The 23,315-nt window shown below is 47.5% G+C and overlaps 1 protein-coding gene across 1 annotated transcript in view; it reads right to left on the bottom strand.

Annotated features, from left to right (window-relative positions):
• Positions 1-291: 291 nt before the first annotated feature.
• The window catches only part of NAT10 (N-acetyltransferase 10), a 35,943-nt gene continuing 12,919 nt past the window's right edge, over positions 292-23,315 (bottom strand). The window contains exons 9-29 of the mRNA XM_069471262.1: positions 22,409-22,542; positions 21,141-21,234; positions 20,908-21,006; positions 18,085-18,221; positions 15,251-15,375; positions 14,654-14,804; positions 14,265-14,361; positions 13,322-13,438; positions 12,365-12,466; positions 12,195-12,269; positions 11,456-11,572; positions 10,488-10,621; positions 10,351-10,399; positions 7,428-7,524; positions 7,227-7,337; positions 6,160-6,332; positions 5,508-5,627; positions 5,042-5,140; positions 4,507-4,580; positions 3,359-3,442; positions 292-1,011 (exon numbers count right to left, since the gene is read on the bottom strand). Coding sequence (XP_069327363.1) covers positions 900-1,011; positions 3,359-3,442; positions 4,507-4,580; positions 5,042-5,140; positions 5,508-5,627; positions 6,160-6,332; positions 7,227-7,337; positions 7,428-7,524; positions 10,351-10,399; positions 10,488-10,621; positions 11,456-11,572; positions 12,195-12,269; positions 12,365-12,466; positions 13,322-13,438; positions 14,265-14,361; positions 14,654-14,804; positions 15,251-15,375; positions 18,085-18,221; positions 20,908-21,006; positions 21,141-21,234; positions 22,409-22,542 — 2,301 coding nt within the window. The 3' untranslated portion in view covers positions 292-899. The remainder of the gene's footprint in view (positions 1,012-3,358; positions 3,443-4,506; positions 4,581-5,041; positions 5,141-5,507; positions 5,628-6,159; positions 6,333-7,226; positions 7,338-7,427; positions 7,525-10,350; positions 10,400-10,487; positions 10,622-11,455; positions 11,573-12,194; positions 12,270-12,364; positions 12,467-13,321; positions 13,439-14,264; positions 14,362-14,653; positions 14,805-15,250; positions 15,376-18,084; positions 18,222-20,907; positions 21,007-21,140; positions 21,235-22,408; positions 22,543-23,315) is intronic.

Raw genomic sequence — 23,315 nt, 5'->3', positions numbered from 1 at the left:
CCTGGCAGGAGTTAAGAAGGAAAGGAGGCAGTTAGCTGGCTTCCAGCCACCACGCCAAGCCCATCGATGTGACCACAGCACCGCTCAGTGCCTGCCACTTCTGCCACAGGCTCCCGAGCTGGGACGCCCTAGCCACACTGCCCGCCCTTGGCCTTGAGACCAACACCCTGCAGATTCTACCTTGCAGCCAAGACCTACCAGAAGAAACAGGGCAACATGCAACTTCCACATGCATGGATTTCATGAACACTTACAGGCAGTTGGTTTTTTTAGGATGTTATTTATTAAAAATAGATTCTCTATCCCTTCCCTCATCCCTGTTAACGAAAGGGTCTTTCCCAACACCTTTGTCCAACTGGATGAACCGATCTTGGGGACTCAGAGGATGTGGCAGCCTACCTAAATTGGGGAAGGGCTCGAACTTTTCTGGACAGAGTGGACAGCAGGCCTGCTATGGCCACCTGCGTGGACCAGAGTGCCCCCTGCTCCAGGCCTCAGGGTGCTTGGGCAAGTCCATGATGAGAGACACAAGGAAGCTGTGCACATACTTAATTGAGGGCCCGAGAGGGTCAAGAGTCAGTGTGGCTTCCACACGTGTGGGAACGAGTCTGAAAAGCTGGTCCAAAGCAAACAGGGGGGCCCTGGACTTGGGGGAGGAGAGACAGGCCCCTGGCAGTGCCAGAGGTTTGCACGACCATCAGGTTTTAAGCAGACCCATTTGGCAGTGACTCTGCCTTCAGCCAGGCTGGGCCCACAGCCTGGCACAGTCGGGCCCGAAGACTGAATTCCCGGCTGGCTTTCAGGTTAACAGTGCAGGCTGCTGCCGGGGCCGGCCAGAGGGTTTGGGAAGTCAGGGCATCTCCTCACAGGTCGGCCACTGATGCCCAAGTTTCTCTTCACTATTTCTTCCGCTTCAGTTTCGTATCTTTTTTGTTCTTCATCTCTCTGTTTTTCTTCAACTTCTTGTTCTGTTTGGGTTCTTGTTTAGTTTCCAACTTCCTTTTCTTGTCACTGGGGGAAAAAAAAAATCAGTAATAGAAAGAACATGTACAGATCTGAAACATCTCTCAGAACGCTTTGCTTTGTCTGACAAAGGGTTTCCACCACCTGAATCTTGACGTAAGAACACCCAGCGAGACAAACGTTCTCCGCAAACCTAGTAGGGAGGCCGGCGCTGTGCTGGGGCCGGCACACACCACACAGACCTAGTTCCCGCCCTGACTGGGCTCTTGGTCTGTGGAGGAAAGAATCGCTATCTTAACACCTGAAATGTGGGTTCCCTCAGTGTGCTGTTTCCCCCTCATGAGACCCCAGGAAAGAGCTAAGGCATCACAGCAAAGATTCCCTCCCGTCACTCTCACCGCCAGGCTTACCCTGGACACCAGACGTCTTCCCAATGACCCTGAAGACAGTCCCGGATACAAAGCATGAGACTAAAAGGAAACCCCTACAACACTTTCTATTGTGCTGCTGTTATTTTATTTTTTCTAAACAAGTAGAAGAAAACCCAAAGGAATAGTAACTCAGTTACACCCCACAGCTGGCCACTGGATTCCTCACTGACAGACTGGCACAGGAATCGTTCAGCAAGCCGCCACCTGCCATTAAGAAATGCTTATTGGTTAAAGACTCTCTCCAGTGGCTTTTGTCCCAGAAACAAATATCTCCTATAAGGAGAGAGCGAACAGTTTGATCCAAAGACCATTAACATCACATGAATGAAGTCTCTCTCAGGAAAAAAAAAAAAAAAAGAAAGCAAGGCCGTAAAGAATATTTAACGATAGACTTCAGTGTTTGTACCTCAGAAAGTGCAAACTTTCGGGTTTACTCAGAGCCCTCACGCACGCGGACTACCACACAGGAGGCTCCCCACCAGGCGTAACGGCCAAATGAACAGCCGGCGAGGCCAGGCTCTGCAGAGCGAGGGACCAGGCCATCTCTGTGGCAAGCACATTCCCTAGCCTTTTGTTCTTCAAAGCCACCATGCTCGAGGCCAAAGCCATCATGGCCCTGTGCTGCACCTGCCACGTTGTCCAAACCAGGAATACCGACAGTGGCTTTTTTGCCACACCAGGGAGCATCTGGGAAATGGGGCCAGTATCAGTGCTGGATCCCTCAAGATGCCGTAGTGCTTTATGGAGACTACAGAAGACAATGCCTGATTTCTGGGATCCATGGTTCCTAGAGTCACAAGGTTTCCTCTTTCCAAATGTTCACAAAGTATAACTCTTGAGGGGACCCTGTCAGTAACTACAGCAATGCCAAAAAGTCACTCTCCCCAGCAACACCCAAACCAGCTGTGGAAGCCTCATCTGCAGATGCCGGGCAGGGGAGGCCTTGCTCTAGTCCCAAAGGAAACTCCACTGAAGGTTCCGGCCCAAGCGACCACGTTTATGTACGGACGTCCCACTCTGCAGATAAGCAGCCTGGAGTGAAGGTTTTCACAGAGTGGTCTAGGGACTCCCGACGTCCCTAAGACCCTTTCAGGTGGTCCATGAGGTCAAAACTATTTGCGTAAGAATACATTATTTGCCTTTTATTTTTCATTTTCATTCTCTTACTAATGTTCTTTTCCAGAGAACATAAGACATGATAGCAAAACAGAGTGAACGTAGACACAGATATAAGAATCCGGCTGCTTTCTATTCATACTAAGCCAATTAAAGACAGCTGCAAAAATGTAAATATAAAACAATGCCACTAAAATTTTTATGGAAAAGCATTTTTCAAAAAAACAATATAATGTATCCATTATTGTTAATTGTGAACAAATAAATGTTTTTAAAATTTCTCAGTTTTTCATTTCTAACATAGGAAATATCGATAGATATCACCCACATAAACAAAAATCCTTTGTGGACCTCAGTTGTTTCTAAGGCCCCAAACTGTGAGAACCGCTGGCTTGGGGGACAGTGTACCAGTTAAACTTTGGGGCCTGCAGTGGACAAACCTGGTCCCGTCACTAGCTGGTACTTCTTGGGAAGTTACTTAACCCCTTAGTGCCTTGGTTACTTCATCTTAAAGCAACGATGGTAAGTGGTTCCGAGGGCTGACTGACAGGCTGCACAGCCCACAGTAAGTCTCAGTCAGCGGCAGCTCCCGGGCCGCTCTCTCAAGCCCAGGGCCCTGGCATGGCCGGTGAATACAGGGAGGGAAGAGACCCAGGCCTAAGAGGTGCCCTAGCCTAGCCTGTAGGGGACATGCACAAAGGTAGCGACCAGGGAACTCTCAAGTGGAAGAACCATGACCTTCCTCTCCCAGCTTTTGCTCCGACCTCCTACTTCCCATGAAAGCCAGAGAGAGGCAGAGAGCCCGAATGCCCCTCCTGTCGGATGTGTGTCAGACCTCAGGCCCTCACCTTTTCAGGCTGACGATCGAGGCGTTCTGCCCAGCTTTGTTCAAAACTTCATTCCACTCTTCATCGTCCCCACGGATTATGTATCTAAAAAAAGAAGGGAAGCATCAAAGCCTGCTTGAAAGAAGAGGGGACTGCTTAAAAGAAAATATGACAGTGACAACATTCTTATCAGACACTTCCTGCAATGAAAGCCAGGCTGAGCTGTGTCAGCGACTGAACAGCAGAACAGACAGAAGGGACAGGCATGCGGCAGGGCCCAGAGACACGCAGCTTAGCTCTACTGGACAGGAGCTTCACAGGAGCAAGTGGCCAGGCCTGCTGGCGGGGGCCAGCGAGGACAGCCCTGCACAGAAGGCAGCCTGCCCACTTCTCCCACCTGACTCTCACCACCCACCACCACGAAATCTTCTGTCACCCCAATAATCTTCCCTCTCACTCCGGCCTCCAGGCGTCTGCCCACAAGCCCGTGAACCGTGCTTCCCCCTCCCTGCCCCACTAGCAGTCCTGGCAAATCGAGGTTTGACTCCGCAAAGCTGAGGGCAGAACTAGGGCTCGACACCCTGACTGGGGACTCCTGGCCACCTCCATCACTAATGACCCAGCAACAGGCCTACATGTCACAGAGGTTCAGAGGCCACTAATTCTGGAGTTATTATTCACATCAATCCAGGGGGCAGGGGAGGGGCAGTACCACTATAGCTGGAGTTCAAAAGGGTCCAGGATCCCTAGTACCCAGAGGGCTTTAAAAGCAAGGGGCATTTTGCTTATTTGTTTTTGGCAGTAGAATCCTTTCTTCAAACAAAGTCGCATGCAAAAGCCAAATATAGCAAAGTAACCATTAACCTGTGTGCTCATCTGATCAGCATCCCCTCTCCTGGACCCCGAGGTCCGACATGGAGCCCCAGGGATCTAGGGAGCACAACCGGAAAGGCAAAGTGGCAGTGCTGATCTGGGGAAACCGACTCCTCCAGACTTATGCAAATAGTCAGTTAGAAGGTTTTTAGCTGTTAGTGCTCCTAAAACAATCCCATGAAGCACAGCTTCCGGGGCCTCTGGGATACGGATTAGAAGAAACCTGCAACCGGAGTCTCAGGGCCCAAGAGGCCAAGCCAAGGCCTCGCCTCCCACATCAGCAGAGGGGGCCTTACTGAGAGAGGTCCATGTTCTTCAGCTTCCCCACTTCTTTCTTGTGTTTCTCCTGAAATTCCTTCGCCGCCTCATCCTGTGGCCAAGAACCCAGAGAGAGAGAGAGAGGAGGTCAGAGCCAAGGAGCGAACCAAACACACATGGAAAAAGGTGAAGACGGGGTGGAATAGCACAATGAAGAGGAAACATTTCCTAATCTTCAGTGTACCCTCAAAACCATTATAGGTAGCTCTTATTTTTTTAAAGTATATATGCATATAAAATTCGCACTTAAAAAGTTACGTAAAGGATTAACAAAACATCCCCCACAGTGGACGCTAGATCCGCGCACTCAGCGTGGGAAGCACGGCTCCAGGCCGGGCGCTCAGAGACACCGCAGGGAGATGCAGAGAGCACGCCGCTGGCCTGGGCCCACGGAACCCACTCGGCGCAGTGACCGCAGAGGCTCTTCCTCGGGGGAAGGGGACACATTCTGCACGCGCAGCCAAAGGCACGGAGGGAAACGCTGGGACTCCTGAGGCCTTCACAGGTACGTACCAGGTCGTCACTCAGGGTCTTCATTGTGGGCTCCATGACCACATCCTTCACTGCCACCATCTGCTCCTCGATGGCCTTTTCTTGCACCTCATTAAACAGCTATAAAAGACAACCACAGAGAAACAGAAGATGACAGAGCAGCAGGGACCCAGTGGCTCATCGCCAAGCCACTTAGTGCCTTACACAAAGGTGTGTATTTTGAAGACACAAAGCAACACTCTGTGTAGTTCGGCAGTACAGACATTCATAGTAAGAGTCTAAAACACAGACTGGACACACATCACATTCCCGACAGCGGTGCCTCTGGGAGAGAAGAGGAACTTCACAGATCCTGTATTTCTTGAGGTCTGTGAAGAAGTCCGGCAAATACAGCCAAACGTTAACATCTGCTCATCTCAGGGGCAGCAAGTGGGTTTGCTGTGTTATTCAAAAGACCTAGACAACCCCGCCCTCAGGCCGAGGTTACCTTCACAATTTTGCGGATGATCCGGTTGAAAAGTCCCATCAACTGGCCCGAGGGCAGCTCAATCTCCTTTTCCAGCTGGTCCACAGACTTATGCTGCAGGCCGATCCCCAAGAGAAGAGCCTGGAAGATGGAAAATCTGTTGGAGGGGCCTCCAGGACAGGTCCTTGCCCGTTAAAATTGTGTTGGGAACCAGAATTACTCTCTTGACCAAAAAGCTATCTGGTACAGAAGGTAGATTGGCACTGTGTATTTTGGCATCTTCTCTTTCATACTGTTACTAAAACCTCCATGAAACACTCCCTCTTCCTGAAATCCTCAAACTAACTTACTATCCTGACAGAATACCTACTTCACAACTACACTGAAAGTTTGGGCTATTCCTGGGCCTTTGCTAAGATAGAGTTAAGTGTCAAGGCAACATGGTGGAGCAATAAGAACATGGGTTCAAACTGCAGCTCTCACTAACTGTACAGCTGGGCACATTACTAGACTTTGGAGCCCAGGATCCTGACCAGCAGCATGAGGAGACCACCACCTACTTTTCAAAACAGTGAGGAAGCCACAAGATTATGTCCACGTGCCTAACCCAACACCCAACAAGTGAACAGCTCCCCAATCCTCTTCTCTCCCATGCGAGCCAAAGATGCCCTACCGACTGGGCAGCGGACAGGGCCAGGTCCCCCAGCTGGTTCAGGAAATACATGCGGGAGATGGCCGGGATCGTGTCCATGATGAGGTGATAGTCCACCATGTTCCGTGAATACATCTCCAGCCGCTTCAGGTCATAGGGGAGGAAGAGTGCGTCCAGCTCGGCCCGGCTCAGGGCTGTCCACGAGACAGAGTCAGAAGGTCAGGTCAGCCCGCGCCCTCGAAGGGTGTGACGGGATTCACGAGACAGCATACAGAACAGCCTCCGGATGACATACAGAAGCCCTCTAACAGTGCCTGGCCACTGATGTACCACAGCCCTGACGTGGCAGTGCACTGACCCTTCTCCAGGCTGCATTGGCGGAGGGGACAGCTGGCATGTGATCCTTGCTCAGAGTTCCCACACCCACACGCAGGACAAGGAAAGGCTCCCCATGCCCTAGGGTTAAAGGAACAAAACACGGCCCTTTCCCCACTTGGTCATTTCACCCAGCTTCACAGAAAGTGTGTAAGCTTTGCCCAGCTCAAGGAACACAGATTCTTCCATCAAAATGTAACTGGCAAAAAAAACTATACACGCACACATATACACATAAACATATTAATATGTGTGTATGTACATACTTATATATTAATATGCAACAAAAAAACAGCTGTTAATAACAATGATTCCTTATACCTTTTTGTATTTTAAACATTCAAACAGAATTTATATGCACAAAACACGTCTACGTGTTGCTGGCCACAGAAGGCTGGCAGCATATTCTTAGTACAATTTCACGAATGAGGAAACTAAGCCTCAGAGATTGAGCACTTCATTCCCCTAGATCACAGGACTTAAATCACATTCCACAATTAACTGGCTTCATGAATTATCTCTGACGTCAAGCCATGTCCCCAAAGTCATATCATGAAAATAAAAGAGGGCACAGCCCGAGACAGCAGGGGCCTGGTGAGCAGGAGGTGGCCAGCGGGAGACACACCCTTCTCCTGGGACACCACGCCCACGGGCCACCTCCCCCGCAGCCAGGCTGCTCCCAACCCCCAACCCGCACCCACCCGCCCGCTCACCTGGCAGGGCTGGTTTCCCCACGTTCCTGTTCTGAATGATGTTCAGAGCCAGAGGAGGGGAGAAGGTGCTGAACTGGTAGGACAGCAAGGCTAGGAACCGACGTCGGAAATCTGTGGGGCACCACCGCACAGGGTTAGAGGTCTGGCGGCACCCCTCACCCGTCACCTTGCCGTCTCCCCTCCCACCTGCTCCTCAGTCACCTTTCCAGAAGGCCTCGAGCCAGACTCCCCGCTCAGCCTCATCCTCGTCAGTCAGGGTCTTCAGCATGATGCACGAGTGTTCTCCGGTCAGATCATTCTGGGAAACACACACTCTTAACTAGGATCCCCAATTTCTGAACGACCCATCATCGACAAAGGGCAGGTGCTCAGAGGAAAAAGGCTTGATGTTTCTGTGGTCCTGTCCGTCCCCAGCTGGGAGAAGCACCTGCTAGAGCAGAGCCCTCGCCTTCCATTCCTCACATCGCTGCTGTTCACACAAGGGCTTTCAAAGATCACTCTGTCCTGCAACTTCCCAGCAGGTGCCAGGCATGTGGAGCAGGGTTGCTGGATCTTCAGAGCCCAACTTTAGCTCTGGACCCACAGAATGAAACACTTGCTCCTTTCAGGTAGACCCTGAAGTCACAGTCATTAGAGCTTAAACTCCATACAATCCAAAACTCCACGACTAAAACCCAAGAGTTCCCACGCTGGCCAGACTGCAAGTGCAGGCTTCTGTAGGTGACTATGAGACCACAGGTTTTCAATTTTTGTTACATTAACAACAAAGCCCCGCACCATAAAAACATCCCATGGAGTTCAACCCAAGAGCATTCATGTAGCAAGATGCCAGCACCGCATCCCAAATGAACAGAGCATAGCACAAGACGGTGAGGACACACCACAGACCACACTGAAGCTCACTGGTCTGTGTTCCCCTTGCAGTTGACAGCCAGAGTTATACCCCCAGCCTCGACCAATGGTCAACAAGAGCCCAGCCCATCTTTGTGCTGCTCCACGGCCTCGCAGACACAGCCTGGCATGCAAGGGTCCTCGCCAGTCTCACTTCAAGCTCTCAAATGGACCCTGGAAGCTACCTTCAGATACTGGCTTTGCGCTCTCTGAAATTAAAGCTGCAACACTGACGGCCTCCCTCACTGGGAAAACAAGCAATCAGAAGAGGACAACCTCATCCTTCCAGCACCAAATCAACCAGCCAACCAACGTGCCCATACTCCCTGCCTTCCTGTTGTGAAGGATGAAGTACGTGGGGCCCCTGCTTCCCGAGTCCTGGGTCCCACTCCCCAGCCTCCTCAAGGCTCTCACTCTTGCAATCAGCTCCTACTTGCAGGATCATACCCAGCAGCAAACAAATATGCTTCTAGAATCTCCCATCTGACAAACCCGCCTTAACTCCCATCTCCCTCCAGCTACCTGGTTTCTCTGCTCCCTTTCTCTTCACGGTCCCCACCTCCTCTCCTCTCTAGGCAGACTGAGCCCCCCACTCCACCGCAGCTGCCCGCACTCAGATCACCAGCACCAACAAATCCAATGGCCAACTGTGTGTCCTCGCCTTACTCTGCAACTGACTCCTGAAACACTTTTTAATCTTAACTTTTGATACCCCGCGCCCGACTTCCTCCTTCAGATCAGAGCTGCTTGTTCTCAGTCTCCCATGCTGTGTTTTCCTCCTTCCTCTAAGCCTCAGAGTCCAAGGACTCACCCCCTCGTGGATCAATAGCTCCAGATGCTTGCTATTCCCTGCACTGAAGTATTTACTGAACACATACTCTAAGCAGATGCCTTTCCAAGAGCTGGGCACAGCAGGAACAAACAGGAAGGCCTTGCCTTCATGGAGTAAATTCTACAACCAGCATGCTGATGACTCCCAGGACTCCCTCTCCTGCCCAAACCCCTCCTCAACCTCCGTACTCCCACAGTCCAATGCCTGTTCGCCATTTCCACTTGGATGTCTGTCTAACAGGCATCTCACACCTACTAAGTCAAAAAAAATTCCTACTTTTCCCTCCCAATCTGCTCCTCCTCCAGTGAGTGCTGTCTTAGCAACTCCAACACCAGCTGCTCAAGCCAAAACCCTAGGAGTTACCCTGGCTGCTCTCGTCCACTTGCCTTCCACACTCAATCTTTCAGCAATTCCAGCCAGTTTGTCCCCCAAAGTGTATCCCACAACTGGCCACCTCTCTCTGCCACCACTCCTTCCATCTCCTCTCCCCCATGTCTCCTGCCTCCACGCCCGGGCTACTGCTGTCCACTCTCCGCCCGGCGGCCAGGTCCTTTCCTCTCGTCTGTTCCTCCAAGGGACTGGGGAGAACGTGCGGCATCCTTAACAAGGCCTGATGCCCCCACTGGGACTCACGCCCCTTTCTCTTCCAAGGGCTCCCCAGCCACAGTGGCCTTCCTTTATTTCCTTCAAATAACCAAGCTCATGTCCACCTCAGGCCCTTACACTTGCTGTTCCCTCTGGTTCGAGAGGCTCTTTTCTCCAGGACCGTCACACCACTGTGCGTTCTGATCAGTCAGGTTTCAGCTAGAAAGGTCACCCCTTAGCGGCCTGACCCCTCTTTATACCGTAATCTCACTGTGGTTTCCTTCACGGCACTTACTCTCTGAACGTGTCTTATTTGTTCACTTGTATGTTGCCCGTTTTTATCCTTCAGAAAATAAGCCTCACGGCCTATCTTGCTCACTGCCTGATTCGCTGTAGATGCTAAGTAAATAGTTTTTTAAATGATAGTCACTTTCTCACCTTCCCTCAGTAATCCTCTGTGGCTCTGTCTCACATATTTTTATCTTTCAGATACCGACTTGTAATACAAGTCTGCACAACTGCATTCCTCTCCTAAAACCAGGTTTTTTGGCTTCCAGGATTCCAGAATCTGATGAACAAGTCCACGTGTACTTCTGTCACTTTATAATCAAGCGCAAAGCCCAATTAAGCACGAGGAAGAAATGTGTGATCACATGGCCTGTCAGTGAGGGTGGCTGTCTCCGTGTCCATCAGAATAAATGAACACTTGCTCAGAGCACAGCAGCAGGGAGGTACCAGCGCTATGTGCAAGGACAGGCCTGTCACCTACCATAAGCACAAACCTAAACCCTTCCTCTGCCGGTATGCCTCACTCACCGGGGTCTGTCTCAGATAGACAGGAACAAATCCAGCCCGTTTCCAGAACCTGCAACGACACAAAGAGAGAGGCCCCTGTGTGTGCCACAGGACTCTTCTTTTCAGGACGGACGCCGGGAAGAAGGGGAGGCACATACTTGAGGAGCCTGGGGGTCAAGCCGTAGGAAACACCCAGGTAGTCCAGGCGCTCAGCGGGCCTCTCATTCAACTTGAGCAGCAAAGGAGGCAGGTCCTTGCGGGGAGCGATGACCTCTTCCAACAAGCTGACGGCCTAGGAGACGCCAGGGAGAGAAAATAGTCTGCTAAGCAGAGGGAGAGGACGGCTCGTGACATTCTCAAGCACCCCTGCCACACCGGGCTCTGGACTAAGCACAAGGAAAACTGGGAGAGGTTTCTTGGTTTTTTCCTGTGGTTTTCAAAATACAGGAACACCAATTAGTCAAGTGGTCATTTCCAATTATACAAAACACCTAAACATGCATGGAATCGCACTGCTCTGAACCTCCAGAATGCAAGAAAACAGCCACAGAGGTTAGAAATGCCCAACAGATTTACAAAGGGACAGAGTTAGGGTTCTGAAGATCCAGCATGAAGTCCAGGCTCTGTCACTTGACAGCCTTGCCAAGTGACAAACCTGTGAGCTTGAACCTAATGAAATAAAAGCCCCTTCCCTGGCTCCCAAACAGGCATACTATGAAAACCAATGAATGTATGTGAAAAGCCATCAAAGTTACTAGCATTAATCATTCTTATCAAGGAAAGACACAACTTCCCTTGGTCTGGGTTTAGTGAGAAAGAGGAGATCACACAGCAGTGGTTCTCAAACTTGGGTGAACATTAGAATCGCCCAGGAAGCCTGTCAAGCCACAGATTGCTGGGCCTACCCCAGTTTCTGATTCAGTAGAATCTGCATGTTTAACAAGTTGCCAGATGTTGCTGATGATGTTGATCTCAGGATCTTAAGTGTTTGGCTGGAGAAAGAAGCATCAGCAGAAAATGGGAGCAGACTCCAGACCTCTGGACCATTCTTGTGGATGCCCCTACAGACCCAGAGAATTATCTTCACAAGAACCAGAAAAAAGGAGTTTTGCCAAAAGATGCTTACCTCGCTGCTGATGGTGTGAATTTCCTGTGATGTCTCAAGGACCTTTTCCTCCAGACAAGGGAACTTGCCTTCGTAGTACATCTGCAGCAGCTGCAGAGCACGGCTGCCGTAGCCCATCTGTGAGCAGACGTGGAGGGAAATGGGCAGAGGGCAGAGAGATGCTCTCTGGAGCCCCTTTTGCTCCCCTGTATTGCTTCTAGAGAGCCTTCACTCCTGGTCAAACTGCACATTTAAAGAGAACCACTGAAATCCCTCAATGAGGTCCAAGCAGAGACTCCTAAGAACAAAAGTTCTTAGTTGTCACGCTACATTAACATGGCCCTAGTTCTCGTGCTGCTCTAGCCCAATAAGAACAGCCACATGGGAGGAGGGAAGGCTGGCCATGCTTTCCAGTCCCCAGACTGGCAAGCCCTAAAGAGAGACTGTTTCTGTACCACTGCCTTAAAGGGAAGTTTCTATAGCTAATTACCCAGTGGGGCTTTCCAAGAGACAGAAGGTAATTACGGAAAGCAGCTCTGGTTCACAAGTCCCTCCTCTCACCAAGAAAGAGTGAGCATACACCATCATCCTGTCCACCTGCCCGCCCCAGGCGCTGGCTAAATTCTCCAGAGCAGGGAAGTGCCTAGAAGTTTACTTGCTTCTTATTCCAACAACCAAGAACACCTCTGCTAAAGGGCCGCCAGCAACACAGCTGTAGCTAACAGTGGCACATGGTTCAGGAGGCCTGAGGACACCTTACCCCTTGATAATCCGGGTGAACGGCAATGCGCACGACCCTTCCACCAGAAAGACCGCCGAAGTCTGGATCTTGGAACTGTGTGGGAAACATTATCCGGTAACTTAGGAACACAAACATCCTCCAACACCAGCAGCTTCACTCCCTCGGACGTGAGAGGGAAAGCCATTCACCTGTTCTGACACCGTCCATGGAATCAAGTCCCCGGAAGCCTTCTTGCCTCGAGACAGGCTGTTCAAGATGGACTGGCGAGAAATCTCCCCCTCCAGGCACACCTGTGGAGGAAGCCAGTGCAGACGGGCCAGCTCCGATTCAGAGGCCACTCACAGGACACTGTTTTGTGTCTGACTAGGTCAGCTGTTTCCGCCCTCACGTCCAGGTTTAACCCTGACACTGACTGGCTCATCCACTTCTAACAGAAGCTTCGTTACCAGGCCCCATGGTACAAGGCAGAAGACTTGACAGCCTCCTGACCCAAAGAGTAAAAACCAAAAAAAATAAATAAAAAACCGTTAGAAGAGGGTGTCCACGCATGTTGGGCACCTATGTACATCCATTAACACACGGTGTGCGCACGTGGCTCTGTACAAAACAGTGCAAATTCAAAATAACTTGAGTATCTAACGTGTAAACAGTTAAAATTAGGGTACATGCATATAACAAAATACTACACAGCTTTTAAAACTTACGCAGATTATGAATATTTGACACACTGCCTTAAAAAAGCAGATTAATAAATACTATAATCTCATGTTTATGAAAAGAAAAAATGTTATCCAAATGCATTCATACATGCTAAGTGTCAAAAAAAAAATTTTTCCCCCAATCTGTAGCCTCTAATAAGTACCATGCATTGCTTTCGTAATAAAGGGGGGAAACACACACAGACAAGTTCTGTTTGCAGAAGGAGCCGTAAGTCAAATAAGAGAGCGGCCAGTTCCGGCTTTTACCCATCCATGAACAGTGGGGCTCTGGGTTGCTGGTGGTGGCAGCTTCCTCCCGTGCACCCTGATCACCTGCCTCAGCAGACCCAGCCGCCTGCCCCCCTCACTGCAGTTACTGAGCCAGGAACCCCTGATGCCTAAGGGGTTCCCCAATGCAATGCCACAAGGATGCCTCTGCTTGTGTACCTGGATGACAGCGAGCACCTCAGGAAGGGCATTCTGGGTGGGGGGCACAGGAGGCAGAAGGCAGAAGAGGTGGTGAGCGGGAGCGTCGGAGAGCATCTGGAGGTCGTTGGGAGAGTTCTGCGGGGGCAGAGACAGGGCTGGTGAGAAGCACCCCTCCTCTCGCCCCTTACTCGGAGGCTCGATTCGGAATCATCAGATGACCGGGGTACTGCCCTCTCCAAAACCAAGCGAGGAGCTGCCACCCAGCAAAGCACCTTTCCAGTATTTGGCAAGCCTGGGACTCTTCATAATGGCTTAAGTGGGACTTAGCCTCAAATGCCTACTGTCCTCTCACCCTGAGCCCTGAGGCTGGAGAGCAGAAGAGAACTTATTTGGCACTACTTATTTCACAGCTGGGAAGTGAACTTCTTCCAGATAAGAGGCTGCTATTTCAGGAAAAGCTGTCACCACTTCTAACACCAACTCTTCAGCATTGCATTAAAGGCTGTTCATAAAAAAAATGCTGCTCAGACACTCAAAAAGTATCCTTCCCAACTGCCCTTTAGTTTTTTAAGTCTCAGATATTCTGAGCCCTCAAATTCACTGCTCCTTAAAAATAGCCCAGAGATACAAAGCTGGTCTCAGGTCAAACAGTACCACTGGGTTACAACTGTGATGTCACCTCAGCCTATCAGCGTGTAGGCAGGCAAGACATTTAAGTACCCTTTTAAAAATGGGCAGAGCTTTCCATCCTCTCCAGCCACGCCATGGAGCTGCACGCTAGAATTCCTTACACTATGTGCAAGGCAAGGTCACTGGACCTCATTAACATCAGGGCATTTAAGGCTCAATGGAACAGTCGCCCAAGCCACTGGGTAATAAAACATGTAAAAAGCCAAGTCCATGGGGACTGCCGAGTGCAGAAGCTCCCTGCTGAAGCTCCTCCAAGGGCTACTGCAGTTACCTTGTAGTGCGAAGCCACGTAGAGGGCCATAAGCCGTTGGAGGAAAACTTCAGAGGCCTTGTGGTAGCAAAAGAGGGTATCTCTGTTAACATAGTAGCTGGGTCTGGAGTTAAGCAACCAAAACAAACCAAGGAAAGCCCAAAGCAGGACATACCACTCTCTGGAAGTAGTGTGAATTTCCCAGGCTTGGGAAGAGCCACCCCCCCCAACCCCCACCGGGTCCCAGGCAGAAACACATTAGTGAAGGAAGAAGAGAAAAAGGAAATGCAGAATGTTCAACTTTTCCCTGTCCTAGAGCAGCGTCCCATGAAACAAAGGGCTGAAATCCTTCTAATTCTTTCAGCACCCCCCTCCCTTTCATGGGGCCAATGAGGCCCAGAAGAGGATACAGTTCGCAGGCTTCAGGCAAGGGGCAGCCTGAGACTATCCGAGTGATGTTGAGGCAATCCAGGCACAGCAAGTCGTTCAGCCACTTCTCCACCGCGTCCCCAGGGGCGTATCGGATTGACTCCTGCAGGGAAACCTCATGCAACGTGCGTGCTGTTTCCACAAATCACACAATTAAGAAACAATTATTAAATATGTACGGCCTAAAAGAGCAAGGAAAAATGTTCCCCTTTATATTTGTTACATCATGCCCAGACACACATGGCTCAAGAATTTAAACTGGTGGTTTTAAATTGTTTTGGTGGATATTCAACTTGCCATGATACCAACCCCAAAGGGATCCCACTAAGTCAACGCAACCGTGCCCAGAGACAGGGATGAAGAAGGGCCTGGCCACCAGAAGGCCCAAATCAGGGTCCTATCTGGTCACTGGATTGCTGTTCCTTGGAGAAAAGCTACTTCTCCTCTTGGAGACTCAACTGTTCAGCCTGATGGTGGGAAGTTTTGGTTCTTGATGTCACAGGGCAAGCAAGGATCCAGCAAGAGAGTCTGAAGGGACTTGCTGTGACCTGCAGGGCCCGGTTCAGGTTCTGGGGTACCTGATGCCAGTCTGGCTGTTGTCGTGGTCTTGTTCTCAGCGGTGGTGCCGACCTGGCTCTGGGCACTCTGTTGACGGAGCTGCTGAATTAGCTTGAGCGACAGTGACCGGCCGGTGCCCTCGTAGCTAGGAGCAAAGGCAATGGGAATTAGGCACAAGGTCCCAAATCCACTCTCTAAGAGGGGACAGAGAACTACTTTCCTCAACCTGCTGAAGCACCAGACTGCTGCTTCCCAAGGAGAACCTTGCTCATCTCCGAGCTTTCAGTGCAGCATGCATGTGTCCCAAGGTGGCAGGTCAGCTCCGAGCCACTCAGGCCTGGGCTCAAGTCCTGGCTCATCTACTTAGTACCTTTGGGTAAGGAACTCAATCTCTTTTAGCCTCATTTGCAAAAGGGGATTATTCTACACACTTCACAGGACTGTGATATGAATTAAAAAAATAAGGACTAAAAAAATGACGTAAGTAAAGCTTTTAGCATAGTGAAACTGAAATAAAGTTAAATGGTCAACTAATGGGAGCTGCTATTTTAGAAGTAACATGCATGAAGAAATGAACCAAGAACACTTCCAGCTTGGAAAATCAAGATAAAACAAATCCACCACCCTAGCAATTCTTTTCATTACTACTTTCACTTAAAAGGTAAGGTAAAACAGCTAACACAAAATTTGGAAAAAGTTAAATCATCTACAATCTGATCACAGAGCTCTTTTCATTTTTGAGTATTTCCTTCTTGTCATTAGTCACAAGCACATATGACCACAGGGCACATGTTGCTCAAAGGGCTTTCCTTTTTATTTTTAAACCATGTTATAGTACTCATAATATTTAAAGCCTGCCCAAATATTTCTTAAATACTTTTATAGAATGATGGAAAAGCTAGAACTTTAGAGTGTTTTACTCCCTCTTTCAACCCCCAACATAACAAAGCTCTCCTAAAGGAATTCCACTTAAGGAGAAAAAAAAAAAAAAAAAAAAAGACAGTAAGCACAAGCAACAAAACTTAAATTAAAAACTTTTGTGCTTCAAAAGACATTATCAAGAAAATGAAAAATCCCACAGAATTGGAGAAAATTTTTGTAAATCATTTATGTGATAAGAGACCAGTATCTAGAATATATATAAAGAATAAAGAACCTTTACAACTCAATAATAAAAAGACAAATACCCCAATTAGAAAAATGAACAAAGGATATGAATAGATATTTTTCCAAACAAGATACAAATATGGCCAAAAAGCACATGAAGAGATGCTCAACACATCATTAGTCATCAGGGAAATACAAATGAAAACCATAATGAGATACCACTTCACACCCACTAGAATGGTTATAATCAAAAAAATACGTAACAAATGTGTGAAAGGATGTAGAAAAATTAGAAACCTCATACACTGCTGGTGGGAATGTGAAATGGTGCAGCTACTTTGGAAAACAGTCTGGCAACTCCTCGGATGGTTAACATAGAGATAACCACACAAGCTAACCCAGTAATTCTACTCCTAGGTACATACCCAGGAGAACTGAAAACATGTCCATGCAAAACCCTGTACACAAATGTTCACAGCAGCATGATTCATAATAGCCCAAAGGTAGAAATAACCCAAATGTCCACCAACAGATGAATGGATAAATAAAACGTGGTATATCCATACAATGCAGTATTATTCAGCCATAAAAAGGAATGAAATATGCTTCACAGGTGAACCTTGAAAACACCCTGGTGAGTGAAAGAAGCCAGCTACAAAAGACCACATATTGTATGATTTCATTCATATGAAATGTCCGAAATACACACATCTATGGACACAAAAAACTGATTAGTGGCTACCTAGGGCTGGCGGGTATGCAGGGGTTGGAGGATGATGTAGAGTGTTTATGGAGTGATGAAATGTTCTAAAATTGGCTGCGGTCAGCACAGTCGTACAACTCTCTGTGAATGTACTAAAAACCACTGAATTATGCACATTAATAAACAGGTAATAGTGTGGTATGTGAATTGTATCTCAGGGCTGTTTAAAAAGTAAAAATCCGTTATATTTAAATATTTTCAGTGTCAGTACAACAGTCACAATAAATCTGCAATACAAAATTATCTCTTCAAGACGTGAGTTCCATACAGAAATCTTTCCAATATTGAAGATATATTTATTGACCTGGAAAGACTTCGCAATATATTGTTATATAAAAAAGCAAATTGACAACAATATGTAAACTATGTTTACATTCTTGTTCAAAATGAAAAAGTAAAATAAATACACAAAAAAGGTAGACCAAAATTCTAACAGAAGCTAGCTCTGGATGGCTAGATTATAGGAGATTTTTTTTTTTGCTTATCTGTTTTTTCTAATTTTTTTCTATTTTTTTTTTTTTTACACATACACCCGTTTTTTCCAAATTTTTCTATAGCAAGCATGAACTGAATATTTCAAATTTAAAAACCATTCTTTTGCCATGATAAACTTGCTTTCTTATGCTAATTATATAGTTACTTTAACACTGTATTTTCACATAATTCCAAAATATCAGACATTGGTATTGCCATCCAGGTGCTTTTTAAAACTCAATCACACCTATGGACAGGAGACACTCATCACATGGGTTGCGAAATTCTTCAGTCTTATGCTGCCCATTTAAAGCCAGGCCAGAGGTGTGTTGCAGCTCATTAAGAGGCCAGCTCACATTTGCAGAAGCCCCAAGAGGGAATGAAGCAGCCCCCAAAACTCAGACTTCGGGAATCAGACTTAGCTTCCCAGGCCCAGGCCACATCCACTACGTGCCACCTACTCTGCAAGAACCTACACAGGAGTAAGGACTCCGGCCCACAGCACCTTACCCGTTGATGGTGGATGCCATGAAAACAAGGTAGGGGCCGAGTAGGCTCTTCACCAGGGGGAGGGGGATGGCAGCGGCTTCATCTATCACAACGAGTTCAGCCTGGCCCAGCTTCACAGCATCTGCAGGATGTATATACTGTGGGGAAGAAAAATTTAGATTAGTGTGGCCAACTAATGCCACAACCGTGATTACTGGTGACTCATCATAAAGGCCACTCTCTTTCCTCTCTGTTGCCTTTTCCCCTCTCCCAGTCTCCTTTGTCTGGACAAGGCAAAAATGGGATGGGCTTAGAGTTGGACACCTGGGTTCAAATAGTTCAGTGACTGATTGTGTGACCCTGGACGGGTGACTTAATCCCACAGAGCCTCAGACTCCTCTTCTGTAAAATGGAAGAAAGACCTATCTATGGCTGCCTGAAGAAAAAACAAGGTAACTATGTAAAAACGGCCTGCCCAGTGCCCAGCTCGTAGCACTGCCAGATGGTGGCTCTTTCTCCTTCTCTCTTCATCTCCCCGTGTTTCTCCCCAGCCTCAGCTCAGGGACACCCGTGAGCCAGAGGCACAGCTGGACCTCATGGTGGCTACAGGGGAGGATGTCAGATTTCTCATGCTGCATACTATGCTCCCCGCTCTGATGCCATCGTTATAAAGGCCAAGTCTCCCTGCACTGGTTGGGACATTTCTAGAACTTATTCTTAATACACACACACTTAACATATCCTTATGCATACAAACAACCCCTTCAAGTTTCAATTTTTAGAGTGGTTTGAAAGGGCCATAAAGAAGTATATTATAGGAGAGGAAACCTAAATAGCCAATCAACATAAACAAAGATACTTAACCTCAGGAGTAATCAATGAAAGACTAAAGACAAAAGGAGATACCATTTCACAAATCTTAAATAGCTGTGTAACACCCAGAGTTGGTGAGGACTAGAGAAATAAAAACTCAAAAGAATGCTGGTGTGAAGATAAAATGGTACAACCACTTTAAAGGAGAAATTTGGCAAAATTCAAGAAAGCTAGAAATCTACGCAGATCCTAAAACCCAACAATTCCACTTCCAGAAACATACAGGTAAACTATAGTATACCCACATAGTACTTCAAAATGAATCAACTAGATCTACAAGCTTCAATCTGGACAAATCTTGAAAAAAATGTTTAAAAAGGAAAGCTAAAGGAGGACAAGTGTAGTATGTTACCACTTATGGATACATAATTAGTAGTAAAAATAAAAACACATGACTTGAAAGGAAACATACCAATCTCAGAATAGAATTACCTATGGGGAGTGACAGAAGGAATGGGGTGGGGAGGGGTACAGAGGGACTTCCACTGGATCTGTGATGTTTTAGTTCTTTAAAACAAACATATACATGACATTTAACATATGAAACAAACATAGCAAACAGCAAAATGTCAACATGTTCTTAAATCTGAGTGCTGGGCTCCTGACTGTTATACTGGCCTCTGCACTTTTCTACACATTTGAAGTATTTCATTACAAATAAGATTTTTTGACTGCTTTGCTACAAGTTGATGCATCAGAGGCAGTGACCACACTCATTTCTAGCAGCAGAATACACATCCTCAATAGGGCTTCAAGTCTTGGATTCTTAAGGGGAAAAATTAAACAAGCATCTCCCAAAAGCAGCAGAAAGAAGCCCCCCAGGGGAGGCCTAGCCAACTTTAATCTAATATTCTTCTTTTTCTCAATCTCCAGCACAAAGGAAGAAGCCTTAAAGGGACACAAATGGAGTCTCATAAAGTAAGGTCACCTCCTCTGTGCTTAACTCCAGTCTGGAGACAAAAGGACTCTGGTAATATGACAGGGTGTTGATTACAAATCCAAGGAGGAGCAAGGGCTGAGCCAGCACAATTCAGGGAAATGTTTTCCTTCTTTGGTTTGTGTATTTTTCTTGAGTTTTAGCAGGTCTCTGTATTCTCAGCCTGCAACCTGCCCTGCACCCCCACCCCAAACCAACAGCAGTCTTTCCTCCTGCCGAATCAGGCAAAATGGGGAAGAAATGTACAGAATGAAGAGATTCTAGAAAGAGACTTAGTAAGAAGGAATCAAGATCCTTAAGGTAACATTGTTTATAAGCTGAACCCTTTGATGAAAGGTATACCTTCTTGACATACATATTCATATGCTTTGACAGGCAAAAAGTTCAAGGGCATAAACTGCCAAATTCACCTGGCTCACTTCCCACCCAATCCAACTCCAAAAATAATAGATGAACCTACTCCACTAAGAGCCTGTTAGTCTCAGCCCCTTCTGCAATCCTGTCACCCGATGCCTCTCTTAGAGATTTAGCAAAATTGCAGCCTTGGACAAGTACAGACCATTCAGGTTTACAGAGCTCTAGAGAGTTATAGAGCTTTTGGGAAAACACTGTTTAAAAAGGAAAATAGGCCACTGGCTAAACCACGAAGATTCAGAGCACATTTTGCAAAGTTCTTTTGCTGTTTTACATGGTGAGGTTATTGTTCTAGTTACAGATGTAACATTTTAAAACCTGCAGTAACTAAGCAAAATTAGAATTGATGTCAGAACAATGATTCTTTTAGCTAATCAGCAAACTTTCAATCCCACCTACTCCATACTAGAGGGTCACAACTACAATTTTTCAACCTGACTACATATATTTGTTAGTTTACTTGAACATTCTTCTTTCAAAGTGGCTGAAAACCTGGAACAGGTTTATCATGAAACAACAATACTGTCTAAAGGACATGCAATTACACAGGACATAAATGCCTATAATAGGAAACATCTTAGAGCCGGTTAAACACAGCAGCATCTGAGAACGAGCCTCACCTGAATGGTCTGCCTGTGTTCTCGGAATACATTCACTCGGATCACAGCCTTGTTAAATTCAGGATTTAGAGACTGAATGATCTCATAATCCAGATGCTCCTAGTGGGGAAAGAGTCAAACCAATGGCAAACTTTAGAAACTAAATATTAAGAAAGTAAGCAAGCATTTTAAAGACTTCACCTAAATTTAAACCCAGCACTGAATCAAAGTCAGTCCTTACCCTAATTTCCTACCTGATATTGCAGAGCATCAAATCCTTTAAATACAAATTCAAACAGAGTGTGGAGGTTATCAGGGCTTGGGGAGGTAACAAAGATATTGGAGTACCTACAAAACAAAAGAAAAAGAAAAGGAGGATTTTTAAGATTTTTTTAAAAACAGATTTTTGTTTGCCACTGTCCCAAAGATGATAACCAGAATTAACAGCAGGAAAAAAAGTCAGAACACCTTTTAAGGAGGAAAAGTAAAGCAACACCAGACCTTTTCTTCCCAAACTAATGAAAACCTGTTAACAATTAGAAGGTATCAAGTCCCAACATTTAGCGACCAACAACTGTGAGAGCAAAGTGTTGAGAGGCACCGTGGGCACAACCCCTCCAGTGTGCAGAGCCGGCACGCTGCCCCGATCCAGGGCCCTGCGACAGGGAAGACAGCCTCACACTCACCACCACCTGTGCAGAGGCTTCCAAACTGAGAAACCGGAGAGCCCGAGGCCACAGCTAACCTCCAAGGGATCCTTGCTGAGTGCCAAGGATGATAATGGCTGAGGCTGACTGGCCTGGCTGAGCAGCAGGAGAAACAAAGGACTGGAGTCCGGAGCTGAGCTCAAGACCTGGCTCTACCGGCACTGACTTGCTGAGCGATCTCAGGTAAATCACTGAAACTTCCCAAGCCCGGGTCTATCAATCCATAAAATGCCCACAGAGCTCTAAGGAGCACTAGGGAAGATAACACATGTAGAGCACAGTAAATTCTAGGTCCATTATTATGGCTGCAAAGTTGGGTGAACATACTCTATGGGCAGTTGCATAAATCTTCCACACCCAAGAGAAAAGAACAAAAAATAACATGACACCCAAAAGCAGCTCCTCAGAAGCAAACAAAATCTATTACTCAAAATCATTAAAATGTCAGACTTATGCTTTTCTCAGCCAGCAAAGCGGGTCATAGACATTCTCATTCCCTGAGAGGTTTAAAGTTTCTTACTCCCATTTCTTTGCTTTTACATGTTTGTTCAACTGTAAAGAGTGATTACAAAGGCCCTGGTGCGCACGTGTCTGTGTACACACACACAGACAGACGTGCACCTCTAGCTAGGGTGGGCTGGGGGAAAGAGTGTTGCTGTTTCCTGGCAGGAACCCAAGACCTAGAGAAATCACACAGTGACCCACTCAGAACTAGGAACCTGAGATAACAGTTCTCCCGTCTCCTGACCCCTCACCCTGCACATCGCCCCTTAAGAGCCCAGAGCTCCTAAAGATGGGGAAACGGATCCCCTTACCCAAATGCTACCGCCCCAGCAATGGCCAAACCCAGGGCTGCAGATTTTCCCCGTCCTCGGGCAGCTGTGAGTGCAACGGTACTCCTCAGGGTCTTTTCCGAGATCCCCTCGATAAATTTCAAGACGGCTTTGGCCTGTGGAAAGACAAACATATTAGGTGAGCTTCGGGGAAGGACCACGTTTCAGCCATTTACCACCATCACTGTGGAGAAGTTAGGTTGGCGCCAAGGCTAAATAAAATGCGGGGCAGTTCTCACAAACCGGAAAGCACTGCTCAGCACACCTGAAACCCGGCCATCTCACCTCAGCCTCAATCAGCATCTGATTGGTATTTAAGGCCAATCAGATGCTGGTAACTCCCAAGTTTACAGCTTCAGTCCAGCCACCTCCCTGCACATCAGACTTCCATATACACACAACTGCTTCCTGTACATCTCTTGCACTCTAGACATTTCAAACTTGAAACTGAACACGTTGTATTCTCCCAAACCTCCCCCACCTACCATCTTCCCCATCTCAGTTAACTATCCAATTACTTAAGCCGAAAGCCTCAATTTCCTCCCCCGTACCTGATTAGTCAGCAAATCCTGTTACCTTCGAAACACACACAAGCCCTGCCATTCCTCACCATTACCCCCATCACTCTGCTCAAAGCCACCAACCTGTCCTGCCTCCCTCATCACAGCAGCCTCCTTGTTAGTCTTCCTGCTTCCATCCTTATTCCAAGTCTATATTCAACACAGCAGCCAGAAGGATCCTCTTAAAAATAAGGCTGGGGATCCTTCTGGAAGAGACTGTAGGTATAAAACCCTCCACCGCCCCATCTCTCTCAGAGTAAGTGCCAAGGCCCTTCCAGTAGCCCATATGGTCCTCTTAACTCCTCCTGCGCTCCCCCGGCTCTGCTTCA

This window comes from Eulemur rufifrons, chromosome 6 (assembly GCF_041146395.1).
Source record: "Eulemur rufifrons isolate Redbay chromosome 6, OSU_ERuf_1, whole genome shotgun sequence".
Classification (NCBI taxonomy): domain Eukaryota; kingdom Metazoa; phylum Chordata; class Mammalia; order Primates; family Lemuridae; genus Eulemur; species Eulemur rufifrons.
This window is presented reverse-complemented; position numbering and strand designations above follow the sequence as displayed.